Raw genomic sequence first — 15874 nt, 5'->3', positions numbered from 1 at the left:
AATAGAGTCCGGCGTTGAGTTCCGCGAGTCAACATGTATAATCTTGATTAGAAAATTTATTAACCATCAAACCATACGTTCTAATCACGCTACGTCTACAACATATTTATGATGTTAGCCATAGTTATTAAATAGTACTACTACTATAGTAATAAATAATAGTACTACTATTACTATATTTCTAATTGTTCTCTAATTAAGATAATCTTGCTACTAAATGGAATGGCAACGGAATAACACTTTCAAAATAGTAAAAATGTATGTCTCGAAAGTACCAGAACACAAGTGTGAAATTTGGCTCCTTTGGCTATTCAGTTATATGTCAAAGTAAAGCTGAAAAAAATATTAGCCGTAAATAAGAAAAATATGTTTTTTATTAAATTTCTTTATTTATTATTAATAATAATAAACAGCTAAAACCTTTTAAAAGTCATTGGCAAATAACATAGCAACATTAAGTAAATATATATTTCTATATAATAATCAAACACAATATTTCAACAAAGTTATAACTAATAAAAAATTAACTATTTATTTTTTATAATTATGTAAACGTAAACGGTTATATTCTTTCAATAGGGGATGTTTGTTCAAGTAGTCTTCTAATGCTTTGAACCTTGGTACCGTGAGGTCCTTGTGTCTGGTCAAACGTACCTCCAGGGTGTGCACCTTGAATGCTAGTTCAGCACTGAAAATATAAATAATATTAAATAAACTCAAACGTTTTAAATATTTTTCGGTTCAGTTAGGTATATTTACGTATTTGGAGGCTGTCGTGGCGTGCGACGGTGGTGGTGGGTTCAATGCCCACTCGGGGGTATAAACTATGATTTATTAATATTGTAATTTCTCCCATCCCACACTTTCCGCCCGAATTTCAAATCTAGAAACTAAGATTTGGTGTTAGGTAATTATTGTACTTGAAAAGCTAAAAGATAACTAATAAAGATAACTCTTACCTTGTAGCGAAATAAGCGCTTTCTTTTTCAGGTGTAAGTATAAACTGATTGGCCAAGTACCACAGCCTCTTGTTCTTATATTCGGTGTTGAGCTGGAACAGAATTCATTGAATTATTAAGAGAGTTAATGTATTTATAGCTAAAGAATTTGTTTGATTGGTCGCACTGATCTCAAGAACTGTTGGTTTAAATTCAATAACTCTTTTTTGTTGGATTGTCCAATTTGGCAACTACTTCCACATTCTGTCAACACAGCTTAGAATATGTAAAACATTGGATGTTTCCATACAACGTGACATTGGCGAAATAAATTGTGCTCAACTGGCACGCTCGAAACGCCATATATCAAGAATTCAATTCAATTCAACATTGGGTGTCTCATTCATTTCGTATATTAACGGAAATGAAATAAAAAATATACCTATTATTTAAAAATAATCTACCTTGTCAAACCTCTCTTGAACCAGCATTTGCCTGGCAAGTTGCTTCGCTTTAAAATCGTTGATACACTGTTCTCTAACTAACGACGCCTCCTTGAGGGACAGCTGCCCGGCGCCATGTCCGCATCCGAACATCCTGGCGAGGTAGGGCGCTAGAGGATCGATCTCGGCTTCCTTCTCGCGTTCCGTTACTTCAGCTTTTTGGGTTTCCTGAAAAATAAAACAATTATTACTTTAGATAGATCATGAGAATTTTTGAGATTTATATGAGAAAGTTGTCCTAAATTTAAGTGTATAAAAGGAAGGTACTTAACTTAAAAGTCTTCTATAAATTTAATAAAAACTTATAGAATCAAAAAAAATTTAAAAAGAATCAAAATCAATTAGAAGAAAAAATATTTAATGAATCTAAGACAGTTATCAATGAAGACTTTTTTAAGCTTCCCACTGTATCCTGCATATCTTCAGCATCGCAGAGGGAACCTCCAAACATTCCGTTCCCTATTTTCCGGTCAATTTTCGAGACATTGAGAGACGAAACTCAACGATGCGCTTTATCTTCCTTCTAAATGAAAATAATTCATTCCCACGAAAGGGATAAAAATACATTAGGTACGCCATGAAGGGTTATAATAAAAAAATATGTGTGGCACCTGTTCTTTCCATCCTCTCTTCGCAGCATCATTCCTCTCGGTATCAAACAGCGCCACGAACAGCATTGGCTCGGTGAGCTCCCTCTGTCTTTGCTTCAGATACACCGTCACATCTGATTCTCTATCTCTTACGTGTTTTCGACTGTAGTACTCGCTGTCCATGTTGTCGCACAGCGTGTAGTATATGTCCAGAGCACGTGGTGGTTTGGCGGTGGGATCCGCCTGGAAAATGTTTTAAAAACGTTTTTTTATATATATGTATAATATTTAAGGTTTTATCTATATCAATACAAGGAAATAGAGAGAGTATATGGGTTTTTTCTTTATTTTTTTTACTTTATTTTGCTGGTTTTTTTTTATTAAACAAAATCTCAAAATATACTAATGACTTACAATATATCCAGTAGTTTTATCCGGATAAAATAATATTTTTCCACCAGTTTCAGCTAAATTAGGCTTTATGAAGCTTCTAGTATTATTTGTGACGAAGTTATAATCATAATGATAATACAGTTCTATGGTGTTATCCTGGGTGTGATATATTTTCTTCCATACATCAAGCTTGGAAGGTACATCAGGGTTACGGCCGTAGGTCTCGGTGATATCTTTGACTTGCCGCTTGGAATTCCCTTTAGTGCCTTCTGTGTATGTAATGAAACGGTCTTCGAGTCTGAAAATTAGAATAATCAGATTCAAGCTGTATCCCGCTTATAGCAGTATACAGTTCTGAGGGAACCCTGTTTTAGGTTCCCACTTTCCGCCGAATTTGCGAGGCATTGTGTATTGAGTGGCAGAACCCAATCCGGAACGAAGAAACGAAAATATTCATTAATAGTAATTCGTTCCCCCGAGTGGGAATCGAACTTACAACCGTCGGGGTCCAGTCATAAGCTTGTGTGCCTGGGCCACGACGCCACGGCCTCAAAATTTTATTTTAATTGATTATTTATTATTATCAATTAAATTGATGTAGTTCTAGTAAATTTAGTATTTATATTAAAGATTCATATAAAATGTAAGTGTCACTTAGTTCAGTTACGTAAGTTACGGCATTACGTTACTGTATTCAGGACAAGGACAAAAATAAAACGTAAAAAAATAAAAGACAAATATATCTATTTGCCACAATTGTAGAGCTGTTGTGATGCACGGCATGAAAACAATAGATGGAAATTTGATTCGACTGATGGGTTATTAAAATTTGCACATATTCTGAACGAACAAAGCACAGAAAAATAAATCAAAATAATTAAAATACTTTATTTTAAGCCATTGAGGCCAGGCGTGGTGCAGGGGTACAAAGTGTGACTGCAAATACTGACAGGTTGGGTGGGTTCGATTCCCACTCGAGGAAATTAAACGTTTAATATTTCCATTTTCTTCGCTCTAGTATCGAGGCAAAGGGCTGCGTTGTTTCCTCCACTCAACACGCAAAGCCTCCAAAATCCGATGGAAAATGGGCAACGGAGTGTCTTTACACTAAGTTCTCTCTGCCTAACGTGCTGTGTTGCTAAAAAAATAATTATAGGAAGTAGTGAAAAATGGGAACCTGTCCCCCCTGTCAGTATATAGCTCGTGGAACGTCAGCGGAGTGCACTCGAGCCTGGTGAGGTGGTCGATGCGTGCGTAGTAGTTGAATTCGACGGTGCGCTCGCCCTCCACCGATGTGGGGTCCGCTTCCATTGAGTACATGTGCTCTGGAAGAAATTGAGGTCACCGAGGTGAATTGACTGTGAGGTAATGAGCGTTGTGTTTGTGGGTTCGATTCTCAATCGGTGGAATGATAATAAACAAGGAAAATTTTTGTTATTTTATAAATGTGAAAGCTTGTGAGGAAGGATTTTTGTTTCACTTTCGCGCAAAATCTACTCGTACTTACTGAACGTGTTTTGATTAAACTTTACGAGCTCTAGAACGAGCATAGTACTTTATGTTAAGAAGATTAACTATTGTTATTAATAAAAAATATATATTATTATCACATAAGAAAAATGAAGTATTTTATTACTTTTCTGTATATTAACATTTTGTAAATTTTGAACATAACTGTAATTTAAAAAATCTGATAGATTAAAAAAAAGAGAAAGAAAATTCAAAAGTGAAAAAAAAAAAGAAAACCTTATGAATAACAAAATATAGTGTCGGGTCACTATAAAAAAACGATAACAAGTCGTTATATGAGTATTATTATTATTATTATATTATGTAAGAAAAGCGCGGATTTTGAGTTACACGATTCAATTGTCAAAATTCGAAGTAAGTAAGTACTTACAAAGGATATGCGGGTGATGAAACAATGTGTGCTGCGATATGTGGGTGTTTAATACTGAGAAGAAATAACCTAAAGCCGTTTCACGCTTACGCCTTTCCCGCAGGATAGGCTGATAGGACAGTGAGATTTCTTTCACTTATATTTACACTTAGTAATTTTAAGTTACTACATATTCGAAACATTAGGGTTTGAATGTTGGAAATCAACAAACAGAGCAAATCAGTCTCAATTAGATCAGTTCGACAAGCGAGTGACTCTAGACTCAAGTGGGTTTGATTCCCACTTGGGTGAATTAAGCATTTAATATGTTCATTTCTCGCTCTTCCTTTCTCTCTCTCTCTCTTTTCTCAATAAACATGAAATTATGTATACTAACTTAAAATATGATCTCGTCGGCCGACCCCAAAAAGCTCTCGGATTTCGTTCTTTTGATGATCAATTTTAACTGTTTCCATTTTATCCACACGATTTTTGTACCATTCGTACCTAAAACACAAGAGAAGATAAAACACAAGAGAACACAAGAGAGAGAGAGTAAAGAATACAAAGATTTATTTTAAATTTTATTCTTTATTCTACTATTCTTTATAAAGAATTTTAAAAATAATTTACCTGTCTTTTATGCTACTTAAATAGTTCATGAAAGTATCAATGCGAAAATATAAGGGGAGAGCAAAGGGAAATATAGGGGACCTAGTGTGAAGGCATTTTGTTCCCCATGCAGGATTAAATTTTCTAGACTTGCGGAGCTCAACGCCTCGCTTAATACTAGAGTGAGAAAATCAAAATAATTTATTCCCCGAATGGGAATAGAACCCACAACCGTCGCATTTTCCGTCAGAGCAGTGAGTGCCACGCCGGCGTCGACATAATAAATTATTTGAAATAATTACAGTAATAAATTTTAAATATCCAATAAAAAATTGAAAAATTGAATTGAAATTGAGGCCAGTCGTGGTCCAGAGGCACAGAGTGTGACTGTAAAACCAGCTGGTTGTATGTTCGATCCCCACTCGAGGAGATGAAATATTTATGTAAATTTATATTTCCATTTCTCCGCTCTAGTGTCGAGGCAAAGCGCGGTGTTGAGTTCTGCCACTCAACTCGCAATGCCTCCAGAATTCAGCAGAAAGTGGGGAACTGAGTGTCTCAACCCTAGGTTCCCTCTACCTACACTGCTTATTTTATTTTTTTCAATAAAAAATACATCATACGTCAGGAGAGGCACTGTCAAGGCATAATCATCAAATATTTTGAGTCTCTTGACCACTCCATCGCTTTCGGAGTACGGCGCGAACTTTTCCAACAAAACTTTTTTATAATGGATCACCCTGCGGCTGCCAGGATATCGTTGCTCATAATCTGAAACATTGTATGAAATTGAATTATAATAAAGAAAATATTATCTAAATCTCTAATATCTCAAAATTAAAAAAAACCCTATTGTTGTAGTGTTTTATTTCCTTTACGCTGTATCCTATAATATATGATGCAGGGTAAGCAAAGGGAACCTAATACTAAGACTCCGTTCCTACCTATCCTCCGTTAAGTAGCGGAACTCAAGCGCTTTGTCCCGTTACTTGAAGGAGAAAATGAAAGTAATTCATTCCTCCGAGAGACAATCAAGTCTATAACCGATCTTTCGACTTTACCAATCAAAAGCCAAAAAAATAAAAGAAACTGAAAAATAAAAAAATAAACATAAAAAACAACACACAAAACACTACCATCTGCCGTTATGTCCAATTTCTCCACCCAACTTGGTGGCACATCGAGATGTTTTTCAGTATCGAGGGCGCTCTTCTTGTCCGCGATATCTACTCCCGTCAGCTGCCTCCTGTAGTACGGCTCACCAGCCAACAAGTGTTCCCAGCATGATAGATCACCAAGATCATAGTTCATGTCGGATAGATCTTCGACCTTTTGTATGTTTACCTAAATAATGTTAAGAAGATGAAAAAAGAACGAAAGGAGTAGTGATTGATCTATAATTTTATACTAATACTTAAGGATGAAGAGTTTTATTTGTTTGACAGCGCCAATCTAAGGAACTAGGTGCTGGTTTTAGTTGGAAAATTTTGGGTGTTTGGTTCGATTATAAATCTCCCCTCTGACTATGTGCAGGATACTTAATAAAAAAAAATCTCAAACATTCCACTCACATAGTAATTATCATTATTGTAAACAGATTCCACTTCTTGATATTGGGGAGCGTCTGTCGGATAGGCGTTTCCTTCACTCGGCTCGATAAAGAACGGTTCCTCTACACCTTTGAAGCCTGGCAGCACGAGGACCCAGGCGTGGGTCCGCCATCCGTCGATGGCATCTGGTGGCGGCTTTTCTAAATCCTGGAAAGTATTATATATGTTTTTAAAGTTTCACACGGCTTCGATGGCTTAAACTTAATATAAATTATATATATATATATATATATATATATATATATATATATATATATATTTTTCAGAAAAAATGTTACATAAGAAAGAAATTTATATTCACAATTATAATATTAGTATGATAATTGATAACGCAAAGGAAAAGGAATGTATTTCTTTTTGGCTATACCAGTTAATAAATGCTCTAAATTATTCTAAATAGTCAACTTTCAGATTTTTTTATAATGAACTCTAGGTAAAGTTCTTACAGCGATCTTCCTTAATCTTTCATTTTCTATCTTGTCTAGCTGCGCCTGTTTTTTCTCAGCATCCTTGCGGTCCATCTCTTTACAGTACTTGGACGTTAGGTCCGGCAGCGGCACGAGACGGTATCGCGGCTCTTCCTCCGGAGGCGGTGGTTCTTCAACAACCTAATTAATTTGTTATTGGCTTAATGCTCCATCCCAAATACAATAGGATAGGTAGAGGAGCACGGCATGCTAGCACTATGTTGCGCAAATCCTGCGAAATTTTCTGTTTTGACCGCACGTGCTGGGTTAGGTTAGTCGAAGTTAAATCTGCGCGCGTGAATTTTAAACCATTACACAGCTTAACTTAAACTTCAGAGCTATAGGTTTAACAGTCTAGGTCTAAACACACCAGTAAGACTAATAATTTAAGACTAATTATTTATTCCTCACTTTCAGCCCAATTTTCTAGACGTTGAGTGGATGAGGTGTTTTGTCTTGTTTGTAGAGCAAAGTGATTCGATTAATCATTCCCCGAGTGGGAATCGAACCCACAGTCGTCGCGTTACAGTCAAAACCTTGTAGCCTCTGTATTATCTAAGTTATATAAGCTTTCAAATTAAGTCTTTAACTTTGAACAAGTCACCAGAAATGTAAATTTAAATATTTATTTATATATAACTTCACCTCAGCCTCGTCAGGTATTTCGGGACACTCGGTCCTGTATCGTATGGCCATGCAGATGTCCCTTTTAGCGCACCCGACCACGACGTAAGCATCGTAACCTGCACCAATTAGCCAGGAGACCAGCACGTGGGCCAACTCAAAGGGATTGCCGCTGCGCCTTACGATCGCTGTGTACGGTGATATTATACGTTCTGGCTGTGAAACAAAATATATTATATGTATATAATAAAATATGGTTATTTCATAAATATATGGAAGTTGGAGAAATATTTATATCTCTATTTTCAATCTAATGAATATTTTGCTTAGGACCGTTTTTTCAGCTTCACGCTACAGCGCTACGGGATACATCCCGTACAGCAGGGTAGACAGAGGGAACCTAGTTCCGTTACCCACTTTCTACCAAGTTCTCAATATATTGTGTTGTGGTGGAACTCAATTATCCAAATTTGAAGAGAGATAGAGATTTTTATTGAGATTTGAAGTCAGTCAGCGTAGTCAGCTTAGGAAGAATAACCTATTGATAAAATACAGTTCTCTGATTTTCTTCCAAATTTGAAATATTTGCGAAACTAAAATAATTCTTTTCCACAAATAGGAATCAAACGGACCAATACGTTTACCACTAATCCACAATGGTATCTAACCAGGATGTATTATGCAAAAAATAATAAAATAAACTCAAAAACTTATTCACGAACGACTTTGTGCAGAAATTCAAAGACACCTAAACAATTATTATGCATGAGGAATAATTTGAAACGTTTGAATTCTAAAACGAGGAGAACAAACAACAAGGATTGTTTTCCGAACAGAATCATAAACGGTCGGCTGTAACAACGGAACGGAACGAGACGTAGGGCGGGCGGGGCGGTGGGCGGGCACCCTTAGCCTACAAATTGAATCTAAAGTTGTGAAAACAAAGTCGTCGGCGCAAACTTTTCAACTTATCGCTCTCACTTTTCGCTGAAAACTTTTCAACACTTTCACTGTCCGTTTTTACTTTTTTTTCATCCCCCCCACCCCCTTGGATGCTGACTTTTTGTTGTTTGCGAAGTACGATTCGCTGACTATTGAAAGTTAAAGTGGTGTTCTGTGTTTTAGTTTATCGACTGTCCCCCGGTGATATAAATGTGCGGGTGAGGTAAAAAGTTGGTAGTTTAATAATTTAAGGGGCAGGTACTCTGCTAAAGTACCTCTGACACTTTCTAATGACATTTTTACTTCGAAGGTTTTCGGGGCCGTTGTGGCACAACTGTCACCACGATGGTTGCAGTTCGATTCCTTTACTTCAGAGCTGTATGATTTTGATTATTTCATTTACTCGCTAACAAAAGCACGACGTTGAGTTGAGTTATCACTCTACACGCAATGCATCAAAAGTTTAAAGAAAAGTGGGAAAAGTGGCGATTTCTAAAGTAACTTTAAATCTCTGATTTAAACTAAAATACCATAAATTTAACATACGAGTACCTATTTGCCTGTGATTTTGTAGCTTTGAAAAGTCGTGAGTTTAGCTAGTACGTACATATATACTATTAAGAATTCTATACCTATTTTCAACATAACAAAAAAATATAAAATATATCTATCATACAGTCGTCATTTCCAGAGGTAGTGTCTGCCATCAGTTACTCCTGGAAATGGCACTACACAGTGGTACATATGTAAATGAAATTTAGCACATACAGCGTAGACGCTTCTGGGAGAGATCTAGTTTTATATGCAACGAGCTTTTGAGCTATAAACGTTGCGATGCCCTAAAGGGTGGCGAGTAGTTGTCAAAATTTAATTATATACCTACGTGAAATTTGCTTCTAGATTTTTTTTATTCTGTTGATTCATTCATTATTTAATAACACTAATATATGACTTTACAAATACATTTTAGAAACACAATGTTTTAAAATAAGGTGATATGGAGAACGCAGTGCCTTAACACTGATTCTTGTATTAATTTTCCTATAAAACCATAATATGAGAGATGCGTAAAGATAAAACATTATAAATTATAAAGTTCAAAAGATATTTATAAGGAGAATCGAGAATCGAACCCGCAACTGCACGTCAGACGTTGCCGTGAAGACCTAATTTTATAGCCAAGTATTAAATTTATTATTAAAATATTATTTTTCTCATGTTAAACTACGCTTAAATATATATCTATACTTCTATACTATATATACTATAATATAATAAAGCGGAAGAGTTTGTTTGTTTGTTTGTTTGAACGCTAAGATCTCTGGATCTACTGGTCCGATTTACTATGTTTTTGTTTTGTATGAAAGCTGCAGTCTTCAGAAGTGCTATAGACTATATAACATTACATTACACATACAAATTAATATATTTTAAAGTACTTTCTAATTTGACATGCAATATATTCTGCCATGTTAATAACAACCGTCTCGTCGCTACGCGACCGTTCCCGCGACATTTTGATATTCATCCTTATGAAATTAAGTATAATAGTCACTTTTAGCATTTTATCTAGATTGAAATTATAGTTTACTGTATAACATTCTAATAAATAATTAAGGAGATGTCACTGATTCGAAATGACCTAGCCTTCGGGCGGCATACTATGAGTATGACCGACGCGAAAATATTCTTATAGTTCAAGCAGTCGTAGCCGCGTACGGGTCCACTAGTAATATAATAAAGCGGAAGAGTTTGTTTGTTTGTTTGTTTGAACGCTAAGATCTCTGGATCTACTGGTCCGATTTACTATGTTTTTGTTTTGTATGAAAGCTGCATTCTTCAGAAGTGCTATAGGCTATATAATATTACATTACACATATATACTAATAAATTAAAATACTTTCTAATTTGACATGCAATTTATTCTGCCATGTTAACAACAACCGTCGTCGCTACGCGACCGCGTTCGTTACCGCGGCGTCATTTTGATATTCATCCTTATGAAAATAAATATATTATATAAAATTTAATAAATATTCTTATAGTTCAAGCAGGCGTAGCCGCGTCCGGGTCCACTAGTTTTATTATATACTGCAGAATAACCTTAGGTAGATGTCCACCTGCCTCAGTATGTAAACATAAGACTTTCTCTTAATACGAACATGGCAAAAAAATCCTGATATATTCATCTTTAAAACAAGGACGTACAACAGATAAATTACAGAAAACAAAACATAAGAAATGCAAAGTTGCAAATTGCAATATACAAACAAAAAATAAGAAAAAAAAAAACATTCCGAAATTATTGTTATAATATATTAAACACAAACACTCCAACAAATATACGTGTACCCTACATAAGGAATATAGGATATCTATCTATATAGCTATACCTCCGTTATATAGGTATAACTTCTATACTTATATACCCGTAGGTATACGCCATAGCAAAGACCCAGAATACGGGCACGGCATTGCAAGCACAAATTACACCTTCCACGTTCCGCTTTGAGTTGCGCTTGACCAAGCGTTATTCGAATTTCCAACAAGACGCTCGCTCTAGTGATGTGCCAGCTTGCAGCGTGTCGTTATCGATACTATTTGTATTGAGTCGAGTGCCACTCACGCGAAACTGTGACACATCTCTAATTGAACACGCTACAGCGTGATTTTTTTAAGAATTTTTGTGTAATTTTTTGTGTTTTAAAATATAAATTTATTTTTAATGTTATTGTCAACTAACTTACTCCAACAATGTGATTTTTAAAAGAGTTGACAAAAATGTTGTTATTTTATGCAGACTATTTATTAATTAAATATGATTATCTTTAACGTTATAGATATATAATATATATATATATATATATATATATATATATATATATATATATATATATATATATATATATATATATATATATATATATATATATATATTATATATATATATATATATATATATATATATATATATATATATATTATATATCTATAACGTAATTTATATGTTTAAAACTGGTGTGCGTAAAATAACGTAAGATTTTCTTCGTCTCTTATAAAGTTCACTCACATGGAGTTCGCTAGAGGAATTGCACATTCAGTGATAAAACTTAGTGCCATGCCTCATTACCGAGAGGTAGGAAATGAAAATATTAATTATTTCATTTTTTGAGTGGGAATCGAACCTATAACCACTTGCGTTTCAAGATGACGCGATATTTGACTGGTCTGAAATATCTGAACAAATAGTAGTTATAATAAAAAGCTTCATAAATTCATAGACTAATAGTAATAGGTTAATTTTGGATATATTAATAAAAAAGTAAAAATTGAATATATTTGAAATATATACACAGTACACTCGCATATATTTACAAAAGTTCAACTGATATTATATTACCATTAATTTACGTTATCATCACGGTGCAATTGTAAACTATCTAAATCGCAACATTTCCAAAATGAGAGGAATGCACTGAATGGAGTGCTTATAAGTTCTCTCTATCCACCCTGTTCAAAGTGGGAGGTGCGTAAAAATAAAACAGAAAGGGCATATCGACAAAAACGATGGAAAAGACAAAAAAATTGCAGCTCACAGCCAAGAGGGAGTCCTCTTGAAGAGCGGCAGTACGCGAGAATGACTCGCGCCCCCCGCCGCGTCGCGCCCTCCGCCGCCGCCGCGTGGTCGCGACGCGTGTCAGTGATGGAGACTTAAACAGCTTTTATTTTTTGTCGACATCGATAATTATTCCTTTTTAATTACTTACCATACAAGAACATAATAACATTGTATTGTATAATGTACTAATTATTAATTATTGTATGTATTGATACTTACTATCGTTTCTATTATGTGTACAATCGGAACTTAAATAACTTAAACATGGCGTGCAGGTGGTCGTATCCAGTTTTTATTACGTCTCCATTCCTCGAGCGGCCGCTGGAGTTGGGTTCACGTCGTCGCGTCGTCAAACAAAGGAGTGTTTTTGTCACGCGGCGCCACCCTCCCGTCGCGAACCGTGTCCGTGGCGACGAGCGGCCGCGGGCGTCGGGCCGGCCGCGGATCGATATCGCTCGAGATCTCGGCCTACGCGCCCGCTTCGCCGGCCATTTGCCTACCTCGACGCCTCGGGCTCGTGTGTACATAACCCGCCACCCACCACCCAGCACCGATACACCCCCGCAGATTACCGCCTACAAAGCAAACTTCATTGGTACGTGCATGCAATATGCGCAAGGAGCGAGCCGAATTGCGCCTCAGACTCTCCGTCCGGCAGATTGCTTTGATATCCGACCCGGCTCCGCATTTAGCACGGCCTATTTGAGTCCATTGCACATCGAATCTTAGCCGAGGGCCTAGAACACAGTTCTAGTACATATGAGACAGCTGCAATCACGTTAATTACTCAGGCGTAGGATCTCTCTTGCGAGTAGAAACCGAATAGCTGAAATAAACTAAGATGCCTCACAAGGTGTATTTTGCCTTATATGGTATTAATATATAGAGGTACTGAATTTGAATGTACTGCTATTCTATTTGTTAGAAAATTGATATGTAAATTTATCTACACGTATACGTATGTATTTACATACGTATATGTTTTGTAAGATATATAAAATATATATTTTGTCATAATCTTTACAAAGTATATAAAACAGTAATTCTTTAAATTAAAAAAGCTACAACAAAAAAATATTCATAATTTTGCTCACATTTTTACATGTTAAGCCAAAACTGAAAATGGCATGAAAACTGCAGTAGTATGCATTAGGAAGGAGACGCAAACTAATCTGACGTTGCAAACGTATAGAAATGCTCGTGAATTCCAATTGAAAAGCTTGGGAGGGTCGTAAATCGGCCAAGTGCAGTCCTCTGTCCTCCGCCTCGACGAAAGAGGGAAAGTTCACATTTGCATATTGGCCGCCGTCGCCGTCCAACTCAAACAAACTTCGCGCAGTCGTTGAGTCAACTACGGGTAACTTTTAATTTACTTCGCAATTTTCATTTTGTGTATTACTTAGTAGTGGAAGTTGCCAAAAATATGTTTTGCATGATGTTTAGGTAATCATGTAAAGAGTGATAATGCTTATTGTTGACGTAGAGACGATTTTTTTATTGAAAAATAGATACCAAATATGTATATAAAAAAATCTTTTAATTAAAGTAATAGTAGGCACGAATTGTTATAGCTAGTAGACTCTAGGTGGAAAATATCATTTATGACAAACCGACGACTATTTCATAATAAACTGATGCGAAAAACAAACAATAAAGATCTGAATGAAATGAGTACGAGAGTTGAATGTGAATGGACGTCGAGGCGCCGGCAGTCGGCCGGGCGAGCGCCTTCGGGAATATTTTAGCGTATTTCAATAAAGGCGCGACATCTTTAATCTAGGCGGGATCGGGCAGGGGCATAAATCTTGCAGGTCCGGGCGAGTTTTGAATCATTTAGCGCGGTGCGGCCTGAGCCCTGCGCGACTTCCGTCCGGCACGTGTCCCCCCCGCCCGCCGCGCACCCCCACGCCGCACACCCGCGCGGCCTCGCCACCCGCTACCAGCGCGTCTGTCTTACTGAGACAAAGGGGCGATAGGGACGTGCATGTTATGCTATCGATAAAATATATTTTGTTATTTTCTATTATTATTCTAAATATTTTATTTGTTGTGTAAAAAAAATATAAAATGAGAATAGCAATGAAAAGTCGGTATTAATCATAATGTGTATATTATTTTATATAAAAAAATAATTTCATAAATAAATTGTTAAATGAAATGACGACATTTATATTACATTTATTTTTCTTTATTTGCTTATTTTAATTGAGTAAACAACTATTCCAAAGCATATTAGTAATTAAGCCAACTGATAATAAGTACTCAGAGATCTAGAAATACCATATGATAATTAACATTCCTTTCCTTTCTTTTTATTTATTATTATTATTTCCTATAAATTAAATAATTTCATAATATGTTAACAAAACATACTTAGTTAACAAAAACAAAAGACGAGCAAAAATTGAGCTGTCGATAACATAGCCTGATAAATTCAAGCTCTAGCACACGACGTCCGAGCCGCCTCTAATTTGAATTCACGGAGACTCCGCGACGCGTCCGCCGCGTCCGCCGCGCCCGACTTAATGAATCGCGAGGGGGGTGAGTGGGGGTCGCTGGGGGGTCGCTGGGGGTCGCCGGCGGTCGCCGGGGGGTGATCGGACGGCCACCGCATCCTCCGCGCGGATAAGTGACGCCCGTGTTGCTCCGGAGGCACATAGCTGCTCCTTATGTACTGCGGCACATAGACCGGCCTGTAGCTAGTACCTACCCTGCACGAGTACGTAACGCTCGCCAAATTTATGTCCCGCACATGTCTAGAGACCGCGGCGTACCTTTAGAGGGATTTTGCGTGTGTACATACAAACAGGGGCCGTCGAAGATATTTGAGATGGAATTTCGTGTGGACCTTTATTGATGAGTTGCCAAGGCGCTTTATCAATGTAACTGTTTCTGATCTAATGCCGGAGAATTTCTTAGTGTTACGTATTTAATTGCTATTTGTAAGACAGAGAGTAATGTAACATAATTAAGATGTTTTGGTGACTAATTTTATATTGTGTGATCATCAAGAACATGATAATATATGACAATATGTCTATTAAAAATTTTATATTTCATACTGAAACCTCACTGGGTCAGAATAGACACAAATATTTAATCACACTTTCCAAAAAAATACAAATAAAAAAATATGGACAGTACTATGGTTCAAAAACTTCGCCGTAGCCGTCAACGGATACGTCTGGGAAGACATCATCAAAAACTTAACAAATAAAATCATGACATTTAAATAAATTATATTTAATAGAAAATAAATGATTGATAAGCATCTATTACGTCTCTGTAACCCTATCATATCATTCTGAACGAGTTCCCGTGGACTGTAAACAAAAACTTTCTAATGGGCAATTATGTAAATGGACGATCGCTGCAAACAATCAAAACGCAGTAAATTATTCAAGCGTTTCGAATTTGCTTGGGGGCTATCTTGGTATAATTTTTTGAACTAACTTAACATAATACTCTTATATTGTTATAATTATGTTAGGCCGTCGTGGCGCAGCGGCACATGGGCACGTCACTCTAACGCGACGGTTGTGGGTTCAATCCAAACTCGAGGAAGTGAAATATTTATTTACGTATATATTTCCATTTCTTCGCTCTGGTGTCGAGGCAAAGCGCGGCGTGGAGTTCTGACCCTTAACACGCAATGCCTCCAGAATTCGGCAGAAAGGGGAGAACGGTATGTCTTAAC

The 15874-nt window shown here is 36.5% G+C and overlaps 1 protein-coding gene across 1 annotated transcript in view; it reads right to left on the bottom strand.

The window, feature by feature from the left end:
• Window positions 1–369: 369 nt before the first annotated feature.
• The window catches only part of lobo (coiled-coil domain-containing protein lost boys), a 141447-nt gene continuing 125942 nt past the window's right edge, over window positions 370–15874 (bottom strand). Inside the window, exons 3-14 of the mRNA XM_085189234.1 lie at window positions 7638–7832; window positions 6972–7133; window positions 6487–6672; window positions 6052–6259; window positions 5539–5686; window positions 4701–4810; window positions 3602–3749; window positions 2446–2722; window positions 2053–2274; window positions 1403–1609; window positions 960–1051; window positions 370–688 (exon numbers count right to left, since the gene is read on the bottom strand). Coding sequence (XP_085045360.1) covers window positions 532–688; window positions 960–1051; window positions 1403–1609; window positions 2053–2274; window positions 2446–2722; window positions 3602–3749; window positions 4701–4810; window positions 5539–5686; window positions 6052–6259; window positions 6487–6672; window positions 6972–7133; window positions 7638–7832 — 2112 coding nt within the window. The 3' untranslated portion in view covers window positions 370–531. The remainder of the gene's footprint in view (window positions 689–959; window positions 1052–1402; window positions 1610–2052; window positions 2275–2445; window positions 2723–3601; window positions 3750–4700; window positions 4811–5538; window positions 5687–6051; window positions 6260–6486; window positions 6673–6971; window positions 7134–7637; window positions 7833–15874) is intronic.

This window comes from Heliconius melpomene, chromosome 8 (genome assembly GCF_056956725.1).
Source record: "Heliconius melpomene rosina isolate 202511_hmr_F chromosome 8, ASM5695672v1, whole genome shotgun sequence".
Classification (NCBI taxonomy): Eukaryota; Metazoa; Arthropoda; class Insecta; order Lepidoptera; family Nymphalidae; genus Heliconius; species Heliconius melpomene.
The sequence above is the reverse complement of the archived record's forward strand: the minus strand, read 5'-3'. Positions and strand labels throughout refer to the sequence as shown.